We start from the raw sequence: 18,158 nt of genomic DNA on the forward strand, positions 1-18,158 counted from the left end.
TATCTATCTATCTATCTATCTATCTATCTATCTATCTATCTAGCTAGTTAGCTACAACTACATTTGTCGTCTCTCCGAGCTGCGGAAAACTACATTTCCCATGAATCTCTAGTTTCCCTACGTCATCCAATCGCGCCTGAACTTCTGTTTGGTTCGTGCTCGAGGAAACAACGTGGCTTTGGCTTCTGACAAGAAACGACCGAAGTTACTGAATGTAGATTCAATACATTCACGGTGGATACATATTAGATTATAAATATTAATGATATTAAATAAAACGTCTGTGTGCGAACAGCGACACTGACGCAACAAACTGGTGAACAGGAGACTGGTGAGTAACTGAATGAGAAGAGTGACACTGGGAGGGTTTCCTGATCCTCAGCACGTACACACAGATGTGTATTTTATTAACAGATGTGTGTGTTACTTACAAATGTTTGTATTACTTACAAACATAGTGTGTGTTATCTATAGATGTGTATGTTATATACGGATGTTTGTGTGTTATTTGTAGATGTGTGTACTACTTACAGAAGTGTGTGTTATTTGTAGATGTGTATGTTATATATGGATGTTGGTTTGTTATTTACAGATATTTGGTATTTACAGATGTGTGTGTTATCTATAGATGTATCTGTTATTTCTAGAGGTACGTTATATACTGATTTGTGTATGTGTGTGTGCGTGTGCGTGCGTGTGTGTGTGTGTGTTATAATTACAGTCCTGGTGGAAACATGTTTAATGAGGAGGAAGACTGGAGCGATGACCAAGATGCTCAAACTCAGAGTAAAATTGTCTGTAAAGGCAAAGAGAAAGTGAACAACGGCACTCATGTCAAGGTAAAAAAAAAATACCATCTCCACCTGATAAAAGTTCGAGTATTGGTGTTATATCAGTAATATCTGTCATTTAAATGTGTTGTTTTTTTGATCAACCAAATAACTATTTTGTGTATGTTACGACAAATAAATCCATCGCAACTTTGGCAAAAGTGACGATTTCAAATCTGTTCATAAACATGTCTAAAAACCCAAAGATACTCAGTTTGACGTATGATGGAAGAAAATAGCAAATCATCTTATTTGATATGCAGAAATCACAGAATTTATCAAAAATTTATAAAGACCAAATATTTTCTATTGTATTACTAATTACAAAATCGATTATATTCCCCTGATTAGTCAAAGCTGGTTGGGAAGAAGAGTCTGCTGCGGACCCTGGAAACTCTGGGATCGATACCTAAGTGGAAGAACAGCGACCACCAGCAGGACAGTGACAGTGAGAATGCGGCAGAAGAACCTTCGTCCCCAACCAAGAGAAAGAAGAAGAGGAGGAAAAAGGGAAGACATACAAAGACATCAGAGGAGCCGCAGGAGAATGGAGATTTGGATCCCAGCGTCAAGGAGGAGAAACCTGTGGCAAAAAAGAAAAGTAAAGACAACAAAGTTGGTGAGTAATGAGCTGATCAAAGGCTTGTTGTATTTTCATGCACAGAGAAGCGGAACAATATCAATGTGAAATTTAACTATGTTTTCTTTTGTCTTAAAGTCGCAAAGAAGATAAAAACCACGTCTGCAGGCGAGACAAAGGATGAAGAAAAGACCAAATCTGCAAAGACGAACCTAAACAAAACAGACGACGCCGAGAAGCTGAGTAGACAACAATGGAGAAACAAAATGAAGAACAAGAAGAAGTGTAAAAATAAATTCCGTGAGAATACGGAGGAGGAAGAGAAGGAAACAGCATCTGCAGATAAACTCAAGCAGAAGGAAGAAGTAAAAACAGAATCATCTATCAGCAAAAACAGTAAGAAACCCACTGCAGGTCCAAAAAAGAAAAGTGAGACAGAACGTAAACCACAGAAAAGGAAACAGACTATCGAGGACACTGGTGTATCCTGTGCACCAGAAATACAGAAAGGGGGAAAGCAGCGGACTGAAACACAGACCAAAACAAAGAGTGGTTATGAACACGCTAAGATCACAGCTGATCTGCAGCAGCCACCTAATAAAAGACTGAAACCTGAGCTGAGCAAAGAACAGATTCTGAAACGAGCGAAGCTGCGGAAAATGCTCCAGATTAAAGAACCAGCCCAACCAGATCAACCAGAGAGTCCCGAAGAGCCGAAGGACGAGCCGGCGGCCCCAGAGGAGGAGGTGAAGCTGGACCGCTCCGCCTCCCTCAGGCAGCGCATGGAGCAGCGCCTGGAGTCGGCTCGATTCCGCTACATTAACGAAGTGTTGTACAGCACGTCCAGCGGCGACGCCAAGCGCATGTTCAAGCAGGATCCTCAAGCCTTCTGGATCTACCACAGAGGATACACCACACAGGTCAAGAGGTGGCCCGCCAACCCGGTGGACGCCATCATCTCCTGGATTCAGCTAAAGTGAGATATCTCCATTATTAATAATCGATCAATGGGATTTTGTTAGATTCCTGAGGGAATGCATGAATTCAACAATAGGAAATATGACTCCAAAATCCACTTGCTAGCTTCTCAGAGCTTTCAAATACATTCTCATGTTCTTCTTCAGCAACTTTAACCAGCTCAGTCTCACAGATGAACTAAGAGGAAAACTAAACACCTAAATCAAGGTCTAATATTTAGTTCAGAAGACATTTGATGCAGCTCCATAAAGAAGAAGAAAGTAAGATGCTGTTTTACGAAGGCACAAAGCTTCACTTCAAGTAACTGGTTAGTTTCCTAACACAGCACACGAGGTAGAGCGGGTTATCCTCTCACCAGAATGTCGGTGGTTTGATTCCTGACTTGGGATTAGTACGGTGGAGTAGTTAAGAGTGGTTTGTAAGACTAAAAATGTGCCATATAAACAAATACTTGCATCTCAAATTCAACTTAAAACATTTAACATTTAACTTAAATATTTTGTAAAACACACGTCTGATGGTGGTTTTACATTATTATTCAGGCAAGTACAACAAAAAGTCAAAGACTTCAGTCATCACAGCAGAAGTAAGTCATTACTGTAGGAATACATTTTTTTTTAGTAATTTGCTGAATATGAATCTGCACAATTAATCTTTGAATGTGACGATTCATTGAATTACACTGAATTTAGATCCATGCATTGATTTATACACTGATAAAATCCACCATCACATCATTATGAGTTAGATGCACTTATTGTCAGGTTATGAAAATGACCATATGTCTGTACATCTCCAAAAATAGTTAGGAATAAGATATTCTTCATATTTCTGTTTAAGGCCTTCATTGTCCTGTGTGCATCTTATCTGCTGTAAACACTAAAGACTCCATTAGGTCATTACTCTGCTGAAGATGTGACACTGAGGAGTCGTGCAGGAGATGATGCAGCCCTGTGGGTGTTTTAACTGACACGCCAGTAAACTGCTGTGTGAATAACGATAGGCTGTTTGTGGTTGTGCGAACTTTACATGAGCTTCGGCTCGGTAGGATTTTAACACCACAATGTTACTTATTGTTTTATATCTTGTGATTTCTAACACGTACCATTTGTTTCAGACCTCCTTCTATGGTGGTTGCAGACTTCGGGTGCGGGGACTGTAAAATCGCTCGCAGCGTGCAGAACAAGGTGCACAGCTTCGACCTGGCAGCTGCCTGTGACCTGGTCACAGTCTGTGACATGGCCAATGTGAGTGTGATTTTTTTTTTTTTGCTAAAGAATGTACATTTCCTGTGTGATTATTATAGAATGAAACATCCTATGTGTGTCTGTGCAGGTGCCGCTTCGTGACGGCACTGTGGACATCGCCGTGTTCTGCCTCTCCCTCATGGGGACCAACCTGACGGATTTTCTAGCAGAGTCTAATCGAGTCCTAAAGATGGGGTAGGAGATCTGATAGTGATTTCAAAACGTGCATTTTTTTGTTTTGTACATAAACTATAAGTCTAACTGTTTTACACAATTATTGCAGAGGTGTGCTTAAAATAGCAGAGGTAGCCAGCAGGTTCGACAACGTGCGGAGCTTCCTCACCGCTCTGGCTAATATGGGATTCAGGATGGTTTCCAAGGTGAGACAAACAGGATGACATCAATTTACAGGGACAGAGAAAGATTCTTATTGGTCTACCTTCCCTTATACATTGTTAAATATTAGACAAGTAAGCTCATGCATTATCACAGCTCTAAAAGCGATTGTCTGGCATATAAACATCTATATTTGACATGTTTGTCTATTATCTTAATTTAACATACAACCGTATTTACTGTGAGTACAAGTATCATCATTTGCTTTTACCCTTTAAAATGTGTCCGCTCAAAGCTGGAGACAGTAAATGGCAGTGAGCCTCAGGTAGAACAGACTATTCAGTGGACTGGTTTATAGTTTGTGACATAGTTACTCAGTTAAATGTATTTAAGGTTGATGAACATCATGCAAACAGCTCTTCAGTTTTGGTGTGATTTCCAATTAAAGCATGGAACAAATAAATAAGAAAGATTTTTTGAAAATGGAGTCTTTAATCCATAATTTGATTTACATCTTTGACTCATTCAGCAGCTAAACAGGCCGATGAGGTTCTTTCTTAGATGAAAATGAATTGTTCGTTAGGGCTTAAGTCTGGAAACTGTGCAGCTCTGACCTGAATTAAGTAGTTTACCTCGTACAGAACTGGAAATGTGGGGTGTTGTGAAAGTACTGAGCGGGAGTATAGTCTTAAGTATAGTCTTAATTATCTCAAGAATCATTTGTGTTTTGTCTCTTTTTTTCTCTTTAGGATACGGAGAACACTCATTTTTACTCCTTTGAATGTGTGAAGTCAGGAAATGCTCCAGAAAGTGTGAAGAAGTTTGGACTTCAACTGAGGCCTTGTCTGTACAAGAAGAGATGAGGAAGTTAGAGAACGTCATCGAAATTAAATTGTTTCCTTTCATTTTCCCAAATGGTGTTTCTGTTAGTCATTTTTTTTTTAAGCAGCACAAAATTATATACTTTCATTTAAATGTGTCATATTCTGATTGATACTCGTTTTTTCACAGATTTTATTATATGTACATGATTTGTTTCAGCTGCAGGTTCCTTTCTGAGCACAAATGACTCATAATTTCTCCGATTGGAGATTTGAAATAAATAGTTAAGTCAGTAGTGAAACCAGCATACACATCTACAAGACACAGAGTGTGTACCTTGACACTTTAGGTAATTAGATAATTTAATACAAAGGCAAGTCATGTGAATGCTAAAGTTGTCTTTAACATGCGATTGTTAATGTTATAAAATACAAACTTTTAAAAACATCTCTGGTGTGAGCGTGTTAAAAAACTTTAGGAGTGTATGGTTACTTTTCTTTATTTTCTTTGATCTGTTTATTTAATCCACACATGTAAACAGACAACAAACAGGAAGACGCCTACATATTCCTGATATAAATTTAAATATGTCTGACATCCCCTTTGCTAATGATTACCATCTTTTAGCAAACCTGGCTGGTCTCAGCTGTAATCTTTGATTTACTATGCAATATGTTGAGGGGGTGCGGGGGCTGTAGTCTCTTTGCTATAAAGACCAGAATCTTCCGGATTTACACCCAATATGCAAAAGGCCAGTTCTAAAGTGAAGTTAATATCAAATCCCTTCTAATCTCACTTTAGGTTAAACAAATATTTGTAAGCAGTAATAAAAAGGAGGGATTAATATGACACTATAGCCTTGATACGATTTTAATAAACTAGAGGCAGAGAAATAACAGAAAGCATCCTGAAATGAAATTTGTGCTGGGGCTAAAACCTGATTCACTCAGCTGTGTGCATATCCATCTGCCACTAGAGGGCGTAACGGCACTGTGGCCTTATGTGGGGGGCCGTTGGTCCATTCTGCTGTCTTCCGGATCATATAAGGCAATCCGAATATTATATATAGACTTACTCTGGTGACAGCAGATGTCCTCACTGAATAAGTCGACCAAAGTTTACATGAGGGCAGATGGTGAGTAAGAAGGGTGTGGGCCGTCTGGACATGTGTTTTTTAATGGTGCAGTCACATGGTAACAAACACAAACAATATATTTAAACATGATTTTATTGTCAAACACCGGAGTAAACACGTGCACAGAAAATGAGAACAAAATTCAAGTATAACATGAAAAAGTGCAAAAAGTAATGCTTTTAAAAATCGATGGCATCTTAAGAACTTTAAAAAGAAGGAAAACAGTGGAATCCTTTCACTTCAGTTCAGTCACATATAAAACACATTGAACTCTTAAACAGTGCTGCAGTGAGATGAAGCCTTCGTGTCATGTAAAGCTGAACGCTGTATTAAAAATCAAACCACCTTCACCACCTCCTCACACCGCACTCCTCACATCAATGATGATGGAGTAATTCAGCAGCTGAGCATATTCCTTGCTGTTGTTTTCTACCATCGCTGGCTTCTTCTCCTCAGGAGAGCCGAGCTCCTGCCCCTGGATTTCAGAGAAGGAGGGAAGACCGAGGAGCGGAGGTTAGTTTAGGTTCCTGATTTGTATGAAGGGGCAAAATCAGAGATGACAAGGGGAAATTAAAGTGAATGTTTGTAAATTAAAATTATATCAAGATGTAGTTGTACCTTATTTGGATTGCTTGTATTTCTTGTGCTGCAAAACAAAACAAAAAAAGGTTGTATCAATCATCTGAAAAGCCCTTTTATGATTTATCTATGTTTTATGAGGAAGTTGGACATCACCACCAGATGACAGTGTGGCTCAATCGGACACAGTTCAAGTAGACATGTTGCAGGTGCTAATACATTGTTTGACAAGGATATTGATGCAGAGGAGAGGGGTCCCGAGTCCTCATCATTGACCTCTGATGTCAGAAGCAGCAGCTCGCTTTGTACGTTTTGAGCCTATCGACATAAAACTCAATGAAGAGCTGCTGTTTTCAAAAAATGTGTCCCCGCTAGTGGACGAGGGGGGGGGGGGAGACGGGGTCCACATCGGTCCCAAAATAGCGTCTCTCCCGGGGAGTCATGTTTTTATGTGTATGCTTGTTGTACGCTGCGTGACTGACCTTCCCGAATTAGCCTGACAGGACAGGACCCTCCCACTGGAGCAGGGCATAATGGGACAGAGGGGCCGTCAGCCAATGGCACCATGACCAAATGTTCTGACCACAGAGGCAGGCCTATTGATGTAGCGTCTGAACCACCAGCCTCATTCACAGGCCTGATGTGATCCTCACAAACATTCCTGGGAATAGTTCAGATTTTGGCGTCGGACGTGGACATGTGGAGAAGTCTGCAGCCAGACGCCATAAAGCAGCTCGAGCATCGGGACAGATTTCCCACATCAGTTGTAAAAGACGTGTGACTCACGGATATTTTCCAGCACCATCGAGATTAAGAGATGGTTTTGTGGCTTTTTCTTTTTCATTGACGATTGGCAGCTCGAGTTTCATTATACTAATGTGGACTTTTTGAACCCTTCACCCTTGCTTTGGCTAAGGGGCTTCGATGATAACGGGCCAACCAACAGCAGTCAAGTGCAGACGCAACACTGCTAAAAGCCAGAGAGCAAACTGGAGACATCAATCTGTTGTTCACACAGACTGAGGGAACATTTTCTACCTGTCTGCGATGAGGGCTGCGGCGGCACCTGTCTGCTTCAGCCACATCGCTTCCTGTTTATGAATAACTGCACGACACTGGGGTTTTGGTTAGTTGGGTTAACGATCCACACATCCTGTTTGTCTCGTATATGACTCTGGCAGCGTTGCCCTCATTTGCCCAGCAACACATTACCTGCAGAGCGAGCGAACTGTCATCTGCGGGGGGGGCAATTAACTCACCAGCACACCCAGAGAGCGACGGCGAGGACGATGATGAGGGCCAAGGCCGAAGAAACGCAGATCATGGCGGCCAGCGCTGCAACACATGCACACACACAGATTCATCACACAAACATCACCCAGATCAAACAGATAACGTTGGTACGATCATGCCTTTAGGAAATCAGTAACGCAACATGGCACTTACTGAACTTTTTGAACTCGCTCGTGACCTCCACTTGGATCTTGACCGCGGCCCCGTGGTGATAGAAGGAGGCAGAGCAGGTGTACAGGTCTTCGTCCCGCTCCGTGACCCCTGCCGGGAAGACCACGGCGAGCCCCTCCATGTGGACCAGCGAGCCGTCACTCCTGAAACACCAGGAACTTCTAAATCAATTTGCCCTCGGAGGAAAAGTTTGACATTTGCTGGAAATATGCTTATTTGCTTTATTGCCATTACGGACAGGTGCAGAGAAGATTGATACCGAGCTCTTGTCTGGAAGTTTACTGCACCCGGCCAAGAACTAGTCCCGCACATAAATCCCCATAAAACCACAAGTCCTTTTTTACACTTTTGCTTTTAGTTTTTTATACAGAAAAAACAAGCTTGATACAACTTGTTCATCTGTGAGCATTTTTAAAGCTTCTTTTAAAGGTTAATGTTGTCATCTTTGGACAGAGCCGGTTGGTTTCTCCCGTTTCCAGTAAAAGCTACGCCAACCATCTCCTGGCTGTAGATCTTCATATCTCCAGCCACACTCAATAAATAAAGCAAATTTACGTATTTAGCAAAATGTCAAACTACTAATTGCAATTCACGTCAAAGCTCTACAGGATTAGTGTGATGCAAACAATCCGGTTTTAGCTGATCATTCTTAACTCTATCAGTATCAGCTCTTTTAATATATGGGAACATTAAATTGAGTGCAGTTCACTGTGTGTACAGGTGCTTCCCCATGATGACCATAATGATACACCACCTCTTGCAGCTGAGGTCATACTGTGGCACGTTGCCTTCCACCCGGAGCAGTATGTTCTGGTTGTGATCATTTTCCTGGAGAGCCAGTCTGTGGATGACGGGTTCACCACCGTAGCGGCTCAGCAGAGGAGTCGTGCGGTTCAGGACTCTCACGGCGGAGATATCTGCAGGAGAGTCAGTTCAACCTCGTTTCTTTGATGCTTTTATGTGTATTCTTACATTTGGATTGAGCTAGGTGTACTTCTGAACTCACAGTATCTGGGAACGTGAACGGTCCTCTTTTCTGTGTTCCCATGTTTAAACTGGTACACACAGGTCAGGTCCTGCCCCTCATGAAGGGCCAGAGGAAACTGATAAGTCAGCCTGGCTCTCAGGGAGCGTCCCTCATACTCTGAGTGCAGGGATGTTTGACCTTTAGCATTGTGCGGAAGAACCCAGGTGAGGTTTGTCCCGTCAGCCTCTCCTCTGCAGGCACACACGCCCAGCCAGAGGTGCGAGTCCCGCTGTCTGCCCACAGACACGCTCAGCAGAGGGGCTCCTGAAAGACAATAACAGGGTGACAGGAAGGAAATGAGCAGCTGGGCGAGGGTGTGTGTGTGTGTGTGTCACAGAGAGAAACATTTCAAAGAATGAAGTAACATACTCTGCGCCGGAACGTGTACTGTTCTTCTCTCTGATGCCTCCAGGCTCGGGTGCTCCACCATGCAGGTCAAATTCAGACCGGCATACAAAGACGTCAAGAAGTGAACGGAGCTACGGGCTGAAACCGAGCCATCAGCCTGGACTTCAGGCTCCGACAGGTTACCCACGATGCTCTCGTCACTGGTTCCAATATGCCAGGTTATAGCTGCTGCAGAGGCAACACTGTCTGCAGAGCAGTCGACCTTTGTGAACTGTTCACCATCTTTCCACTCTGTGCTGGAGTTGATGGTGATGTTAGTTCGAGCTGTGAGGGAAAGAGAAGTGAAACCAGAGGATGTGAGGTGTTTCGTTGGAGAAGTAGATCAAATCGACGGTGTTTGCATGCATGGCCAAATGTGTCCACTACTGATCCCTCGCTTGATTTGTTGAACCTACCACAAAGAGGCAGCGTTATGCTTCTGGTCTCTGGCTCCTCAAATGCCGGGTGATTTATCACACACTCTGCAGAGAACTCTGAGGGCGAGCAGGCAGGGAGGAGAAAAACTCCCCTGACAGAGTGGCTTCCATTATGAGAAGTGAAATTGGACCAAGAGGCTCCAGACACACCCTTTGGTAGAAGCCAGGATACGTTGGCGGCAGGAACAGCATCAGCTGCTGAGCACTCAATCACCCGGTGTCCACCTTCAGTCCGCAAATCAACTCGTATGGTGGGAGGAACTGAGGAGAAGCGTGGAGAGGAGGTTCCACATTAACATCACATACGATGCTGGGAATCTACCATGAGAGAAGCACTCACAGGTTCACCTACCGGGCCGAGTACCACGAGGATGAACTGTGATGTTGATCTGCAGCGTGGCTTCCAGATGATGGTAGGAGACGACACACTCGTAGAGGCCGGAAAGCTGAAGCTCCACAGGACCCTGAACCGTGAGGCTCCTGCCAACCAGCTCCAGCCCTGTGGGCAAGGGTCCGTCATCTCTGAAGAGACACACAAGCAAATGCACAAAGAGAGATTCCAGCTTCAGTTTTTAAATGATTCAGCAATAGCAAAATGATCAAAAATGTCAATTGAATAAATAATCATTTAGATCAGAAGATGTGTTTAAAGGGTTCCTGCTGTCTAACACTTGTGGTTAGACGCCACCAAATGGGTTACCACATCCTCCAGAAGATATGGAACTTGTTGCAGTCTTTATGTAAAAATATTACTCAAATCACTCGTGAGAAAAACAAAAACTCCATTATATCTGATTTAGACTAGAAAAGGTGATTGACAGCTGAGTTTTCTGATGACACGAGCACTCGCACGGCATTACCTTGAAATGTAAAAATCTAAAGTAAAAATTTTGAAAATGGGAACAATAAAAAAATTTCAATGAAAAAATATATTACTAAAAGTTCAGATAACCCCTCAGGAAATCATGATATTATTTCCCCAATCTAAATCACCTTTGAATCTCCCACTTACTTTGTGCAGGTGATATCGTAACGTGGCAGATTCCCAACGACCTCGAGGCTGATGACAACTCCACGCTCTCCTTCCTCCAGCTCTAAACTCTCAGAGCGTTTGAGGTCGTCACTGTTGTTTCTCGTCTCTGAGTTCAACAACTGAACTCCAGTCAAATCTGTGGATCAAACAGAATATCTGTGGTGAACTTTTACCTCACGAGCATCAGCAGAGTTTTTCCCAGACACTGGCGGTACTCACAAAAAGACGGCAGAGTTAGGGCTCTGGACTGGACCTGTGTAAACTTGGGGTGGTCGAACACACAGGTGACGTTGTGGCCCTCGTACGCCGCTGCAGGGAGGACGACTGAGCTTCTTTGCATGTCGGAGTCTGTGCCGTTTTCTTTTTCCAGCTCCTCATCGCTGCTCAAAGCCAGGGAGATGTCAGTGTCGGGTCTCCCTCCAGAGGAAATGCACGAGACCACCCAGAACTCATTTCCTCCTCTCTGTACCATCTCTGCTTTAATGGTCACATTTGGCCTCGCTGCAGAGCAGGAAAGAAAAGCGAGAAGAGTTTTTCTTTCACAGGCTCTCGTGTTTTTTCCAGTGAATTAAAATAGTCAGATATCAAGTGAAAGGCTCAAGGTGTTTTTGTTTAATAGGAAGCTCAGGCCGGATGAGCTGGATGTTAGCTAAACACAGACCATAAGGGGCTTCTGCTTGGGTTTGGGAGACGTAGACTTATCACCTGTCCCATCTGTTGGCCGGGCTGCAGCTGAGAGCAGATGTCTGGCCCAGCTGCCGTCCAACCAAAGCTGAGACGACCACATGCTTTAATACAGGGACTCGGCAGAGATCACAATCTATTATCAAATACATAAAAGCTGCTGTGTCATGCTACAGCCAGCCTCCCCTAATGAGTGAGAGGAGTGAGCTAACAGCTCTTAATAGCTCGGCTGCCGGGGAAGGATTTGTACGATTTAAACACTTTGGCTTTGAATTTTCCATCTGTTAACACCTAAAGTTATGTGTGGATTTTTACCACAGCAGTTGGAGCATTACCTAAGCTGCAGTGATTCAGTGGACTGTGAATGCATCATGGGCAAACGAGCCTGGCTTATGCTAATGAGATTGTAATCGTAAACCTGCTGTATGAACATCCATGGAGGGATTTTAACCATTTGCTCGGCCCGAAGTGAAGCTGGATGCAAAGGACTTTCAAAAACATACTGCACTGGCAGAAATAAACAGTAAAAGAGATTTTAAACAAATGAAATAGTAAATTAACCAATTTAGACCGATTGAAACAACTCAACAGCTTCACTTGTACTGTGTTGCTTCCGGTCGGGGGCTTTAAAAATGTGATCTCTCTTCGCATGGTGGTGTACCAAGAGCATTCAGAGGTAGAAGCCCAAATTAAAATGGTCACCTATTTTTTTATGTTTCATGTTTGTTAGAGGTTGCAACTTTGCAGGTTACTGTTCCACCAGCTGTTTCTTGGCAGCCTAAAGTTTTTTTGGGCTTGAGTTCAAAATGCAAATGCAAAATCAATCATCTTGGGATGATCTGTGCAAAATTAAACGATGTAAAAACAATGTGAATATACATACTACATGTTTGCCTGTTTTCAAACAGCATTAAATGTTCAACCTTGTAAAGTTAATACAAAAAAACTTGTAAGTGGACAAATCTTTGCCACAAGGAAGGTGCAAGCTTGAAATTAAGATGTGTTTATCCTATGCAGCATTAATACTTTATGAGAGGAAAGAACTTTGTTGGTGAAATGTGCAAAATTGGCCTTTTTTTTAACCACTTAACAAGACTGTGTGAGAACTTTTCTTGTCAAAAGAATGAGTAGCAATGCAGTCACCAAACAACAAACTGCACTTTGGTATGAAATGATATGATTGATTAGTTACAAGGTTATTGCTGCATTATGGTTTTTCCATATGCGTAAAACCAGTGAAACGCATCCCCACATGAATGCATTACACTGCGCATTGTGATTTATGATCTGTCACTGTGTTTTTGTGGAGCGGTGGGAAGTGACGGTAAACGTGAAAAATCAGCAGGAGACAGTTATTGTGGAGTTTATGCTAAGGTATGATTACAAAACTCTGACTGCTGATGCGATACAACGCTGTTTATCACCTCCTTGCAACAAACACACAAAGAGAGATGCAAAGTGCTGCTGAGTGTGAGCGTACTGTAGGTCTCCACCCTCACTGTGGTGAGTTTGGGGTTTGGGAGGGTCGGGTGTTGAACTTCGCAGGTCACGCTGTCCTCGTCCTGCAGGTGCGTGGGGAAGCGGAGGAAGCTCTGCTGAGTGAACGTGCCGTTCGAGTGAGCTGTGTTGCTCTCGCTCACAGTGAAGGGGTAATCTGAGGGAGAGCGGCCGGGAAGCACCCAGCTGATCTGAGGTGAGGGCCTGCCCCCGATGGCAGAGCATGACACCGACTGGAAGTGAGTGCCGTTTATGGTCTCAGCGTTCACGAGGATCTGCACATCAGGCCGAGCTGTGAATGAATTGAGATGTAAAACATGTCAGCCATGCACGTGTGTCTGAAAATGAATCAAAATGAGACTGGTGTTGCCACAGATGTGACCCTATGGAGCCAGATATTTAAATCATAACCTCATCTGAACAAATGAAAGACATTATTGGCTTGACTTACCGAGTACTGTGACAAAAGCTCTGTCAGAATAAGATGCTTCTTCAGTTTCAAACTCACAGAGGTACTCGCCCTCTACCTCCACACTGGACACTGTCATCTGGACCGTGAGGTTGGTGACAGACTCCGGCTCCGAGAAGTCGCCGCGGCTAAACGGTTGACCATTTAAAAATCCTGCCAGTCCCTTGGATTTAACTCTAGAGTTAATCTGACGAATCCACTTGGCGCTCTGGATCTCACTGTCGCCGAGGTACCTGCAGCTCAGGTACACCACTTCTCCCAGGACTGCCGTGACGTTGTGTGTGATCTCTATCGGCTCTTCACTCTGATCTGAGACGAAGAACAGCACAACGAGAGGTCATTAGTTCATCTGAGCTTTATTTTCGAAATTGCAAACACAAGCAGATCAGTGAGGTGTTGAGGGAGAAAATGTGATTGTTCTGGATCCTGAGAGGACAGACGGCCGGGCTGATAAATGTCCATTGTTGTCCCTATGAAAGGGGGTTTGTGCACTTCCTATTGTGTTTCCCTGGTTAAGTGAAATGGTGATGGATGAGGCAGACTAACCGGGTCAGTGGTCATGAGGTTGTCATTTATTTTATAATGATTAGAACGTTCCAATAATCAATATACACCAGAGTAAGAGTTTGCAGAAATGCTAACAGTGCTTTGAGTGCGAAACGTTAATGTCAGCATGTCAACAATGTCACAGTGACCATGCTAATCTGCTGATGTTTAAGAAGAAATGTTCACTATTATCACAATCTTAGTTTTGTGTGTTGACAATCTAATGTAAACTAATCAAATGCCATTTGTTTAAGGTTTATGGTCAAAAACCTATGAGGGATACTTAGGGTTAGGGTAAGGATAACGAAATTAGAAAATTGTCTCAAACTGTCTCATTACAGTTCTGCAGCGTCCTCCTCGAAGAAGGTGGCCCATTACCTGGCCCACAGCTCATATAAATTCTTCCTCGTCCCCTCTGCAGTGCATAGATAACAGACCCGTCCAAAAGTTACGCCCTGATCCATTTCCCGACTCCAGCAAACTCATCCCTTCGCACCAGTGAGAAATCAGCAACGATTAGAGAAGGCCTCAAAGAAAAGGACATTTAATAGAAGCTGGCAGTTTTTAGCACTTGCAGCAGGGACAGCGTGTGGACTCCAGTGAATACCAAGTACCCGTCACTCTGCTACCTCTGCTGACTTCATCAAAGTGCACTTGAGGACACACTTTGCTCTATCAGCTGCTTGGAGCCAAGACCTTCTATTCAGCTTTGGATGCACGATGAGTAAAATGGCGACAGCTTGCTGCAGCACTGCTCGGTGGATAACCAGTGAACACACAGCCAGCTGCTGCAGCCTAAAATAGGCTGCGTGCATCAGACACAGTTCAAGGCTGAAACTCTGTTGGTTTTATTTTACATAACGGAAACAAGGTGGAGAGACTCCAAGTCCTTAAAGGACACAGAGAGAGAGAGAGAGAGAGAGAGAGAGAGAGAGAGAGAGAGAGAGAGAGAGAGAGAGAGAGAGAGAGAGAGAGAGAGAGAAATAAATATGCTCTATCAGTTCAATTATGCCTAGTGGGTTCATACTTCATTTGCCCTTGCAGGTTATTGCCAAAATAAATGTCAGCCAAGCATGGAGAAGGCACACCTTAAGGATACAAGTAAAGTAATAACTGAGAGGAGAATAAAAAAATCATGCATTCATGCACTGCATCATATTTCCTGAGCCCCAGGGTCTTCTTTCTCTCACCAAATGCATCACCAAGCACAGACACAGAGACTCTTTCCTCTGCACACCGGGGGAAGTGGTAAACAAATAAAAGAGTTTCGGCTTCGCAGGAAAAACTGCTTTTTCACACATTTAAACTTTCATCTCCAGCTGGAACCTCGCTGTGACTCTGCAGATTTGACTCAACCCAAAACCAAACAGCAGGATCATCTAAGTAAAGTTTGTCCTGCAGTGGGTTGTCCCCTGACACAATGAAAAAAAACAACAACATGTTAACGACGCTCATATATTAACTTTAAAAGGCTGTAAACGAACTAATGTGGTTTTTAGGTGACACTGCTGATCAATAATAATAAACGGACAGCCAGAGTAACAAGACCAACATGCAAACAGTAATAAATTGCAGGAATAGTTCGTTTTTAAAAATGCATCTGGCGTGTGGCTTTATTGCCCGTGTGCATTTATAATTGGAGTAATCACTCAGGAAAGCCATGGCTGCACTGTTTCGTGTAAATGCCACAGGTTAAATAAGACCTACAGGGCCAGTAAAGTAAGCTCATAAACAGCTGACGGTCACAGACGGACTGCAGCTATGCAGACTTACCCAGAATTTCCGAGCAGTGAGCAACATTCATGAAGAGACCCAAAATCAACAGCCCCGAGCATCCCATGATGGTGTCATCGAGTGAAATAGACTGAGTGCATGTGAGACATAAAGGCATTTAAAGTGTGTGTTCTGTGGTTTATGGTTGTAGGTACACACCCTCTGCAGCTGACACTGATGTGCATGTGCCTCTGTGCTTGCGTGTTCACTGCCACACACACACACACACACAGGCACACGCACACTGGGTATGTGCACGTAGAACCACTTCTCCCTTTAGCTTTCTAAAACCATTATTGTCCCTCTGTGCATGGGAGTCCCTGCAGATTTACATGTCTCTCACAGTTTTCACTGCTCAGATGCCCACGGTCCAAGACGCCACGCAGGAAGTGTCTGTTCAGTTACTCAGCCACCTCATATAGAAAGGCGCCTTGGGAAGTGGTAAAGCCATGCATCATTCATACCGGTCCCGTCCCTGCACGGCTCTCAGAGACCGCCTGTCTCCCTGCTCCTCAAGACCAGCAGTTTGGGAAATCACTCACCTCTGGGTATTGTTTTATTGCATAATGCTTCTCTAATTCACTTTGAGTGAACGCTGTGTGTTTGTGTGTTTTTTTCTTCCAGTCAGAAGTATTTGCTGAACACAGTTTCTCATCCTGCGCAAAAAACTGCAAACAGAAGCAAACGTGGACGTTTTGGTTGACGAGCTCTGCGTCAAACAGCAGCTCAGGACATTTAAAATGTGAATCTTGTTTCCTGTATAAGTTGATCAAGTTTCAGTCTTGAGTCATCCACACCACATGAGAATGACAGTTTACTACTCGACAATTACAAAAAGAAAAAAAATGCAGACAACACAATTTGATGACATATGCAGGCTTCATCTGGAACGAAACTGGCAACTGTGGTGAGAATTGTTGAAGTATGTGAACGAATTATGACGTGTGTTACTCTCACTACAGCACAATCAATGTACTGCTGGTGACAAACATCCTTTAAAAAAAAGCCTTAGAAGGCCTTTTCTTATCTTATCTAAGAAGGCGGTGCAAATGACCTTGTTTGATTCAAATTTGAATGTCAGGGGCGGTATGGAGGCAGTTATGTTTTTTTCAGTTGTTTTTTTACGTTTGAAGAAGTGGTCAGCATTAATTTCAATTGTATTGGATATGGCTACAAAGCGGTTTACCCCTGAAACTCCAAAAAGGTTCTGTGGACTCAAACACTTCAACCACCCCTCCATATTCTCCTCCTAATTTTTGGTGAACTATCCGTTAAATCTAGATTTGAAAGTGCTTCAAAGAGTTTTGAGTAACTGGTATCGGAGTGTTGTTCGAGCCAAAGTATCCTATCTTTGTCTCTTGAGTTTCTGTTCAGTTATTTTGTTTTGGAAAGAGACTGAATAAAAGATGAAGGGAAATCAAACTGGGACTTTGCAAATCTATATTTGCAAATCAGCTTCTGCGTCACAGATCGATGACAGAGCTTTTGGTGGGGATGATCAAAGCCAGACTAAAGCGTTGATTACTTCCAGTCTGGCTCCTCAACCTGACTCCTACCACGATAGATGATATCTCCGGAAGGTAAAACACAGTTCAGTCCATCAGTGGAATTACATGCAACATTTGATTCTGGGGGGGCAAACATTCAAGGCCTAGTTGTGTCTATCGCTTAAAACCTGGTGCAATCATATGCATGTGGAGCTGGAGGTAATTTGGACCTGCTAATCAGATTACCTGAAGTGGTTATTCCCCGAAGGTGGGCGGAATTTGGAATAAGGGTCTGGAACAAAATCGGTCTTTTCCGGGTGTGCCCTACTGTCTGCGAGCTAATGCATTTCACTGATGATGAACTGTTAACATCTCACAGACCAGGTATTTATAGACTTTACAGATGTAAAGTTCGCCGGGCTGTCTATCGAGCCATCACTTCCTCAATGGCCTTGTTGAAATACAGCTGGAAAAAGGTGGTTGGTGATTGGCCAGTAATAATGTGTGTGCAGTAAAACACGAGCAAACCTTCCCGTGAAGGGTTGTGTGTTAACCTACTTAACTCTGTGGGACCTTATCATCACTTTCTCCAGGAGGGAAAATCACCGATCATCTGCACCATCTCTTCCTGCTGTTATTCATTCACAGCTGGATTATCATGAAGCCTCCAGCCCTCCTACACACACACACAATCAACAAAACAGATTCCACTCTTGTCACACACACTTGATTGATACGCCACTATCAGTCTGAGTCACATTCCGGAATTGGCCTGTGACACTGCTGGCATTTGTGCACAAAGAGAAAATTAAAGGAAATATCAGTACCATGCTCTTCTCTCTGGGCT

At 43.2% G+C, this 18,158-nt stretch overlaps 2 protein-coding genes across 3 annotated transcripts; one reads left to right on the plus strand and one right to left on the minus strand.

Annotated features, from left to right (window-relative positions):
* The first annotated feature begins 129 nt into the window (after positions 1 to 129).
* On the plus strand, positions 130 to 5,240 carry rrp8 (ribosomal RNA processing 8). Its single transcript, XM_053422036.1, has 8 exons — positions 130 to 331; positions 722 to 839; positions 1,182 to 1,449; positions 1,549 to 2,386; positions 3,506 to 3,635; positions 3,724 to 3,830; positions 3,919 to 4,015; positions 4,721 to 5,240. The coding sequence occupies exons 2-8, from the start codon at positions 735 to 737 to the stop codon at positions 4,832 to 4,834; spliced, it is 1,659 nt and encodes a 552-aa protein (XP_053278011.1). The 5' UTR covers positions 130 to 331; positions 722 to 734; the 3' UTR covers positions 4,835 to 5,240.
* A 763-nt stretch (positions 5,241 to 6,003) lies between these two features.
* On the minus strand, positions 6,004 to 15,977 carry si:ch211-149e23.4 (uncharacterized). 2 transcript variants are annotated; one of them, XM_053422038.1, is made up of 14 exons: positions 15,825 to 15,977; positions 13,488 to 13,814; positions 13,020 to 13,328; positions 11,075 to 11,356; positions 10,835 to 10,991; positions 10,175 to 10,344; positions 9,802 to 10,083; positions 9,368 to 9,670; positions 8,978 to 9,262; positions 8,726 to 8,888; positions 7,959 to 8,114; positions 7,767 to 7,842; positions 6,547 to 6,574; positions 6,004 to 6,403 (listed from the first exon to the last, which is right to left on the minus strand). In XM_053422038.1, the coding sequence occupies exons 1-13, from the start codon at positions 15,940 to 15,942 to the stop codon at positions 6,548 to 6,550; spliced, it is 2,655 nt and encodes an 884-aa protein (XP_053278013.1). In that variant the 5' UTR covers positions 15,943 to 15,977; the 3' UTR covers positions 6,004 to 6,403; position 6,547. The 2 variants fall into 2 exon arrangements, with proteins under 2 accessions (XP_053278013.1, XP_053278012.1); XM_053422037.1 differs by having other exon boundaries at positions 7,954 to 8,114.
* Between the last annotated feature and the right edge of the window lie 2,181 nt (positions 15,978 to 18,158).

This window comes from Pleuronectes platessa, chromosome 5 (assembly GCF_947347685.1).
Source record: "Pleuronectes platessa chromosome 5, fPlePla1.1, whole genome shotgun sequence".
Lineage (NCBI taxonomy): Eukaryota > Metazoa > Chordata > Actinopteri > Pleuronectiformes > Pleuronectidae > Pleuronectes > Pleuronectes platessa.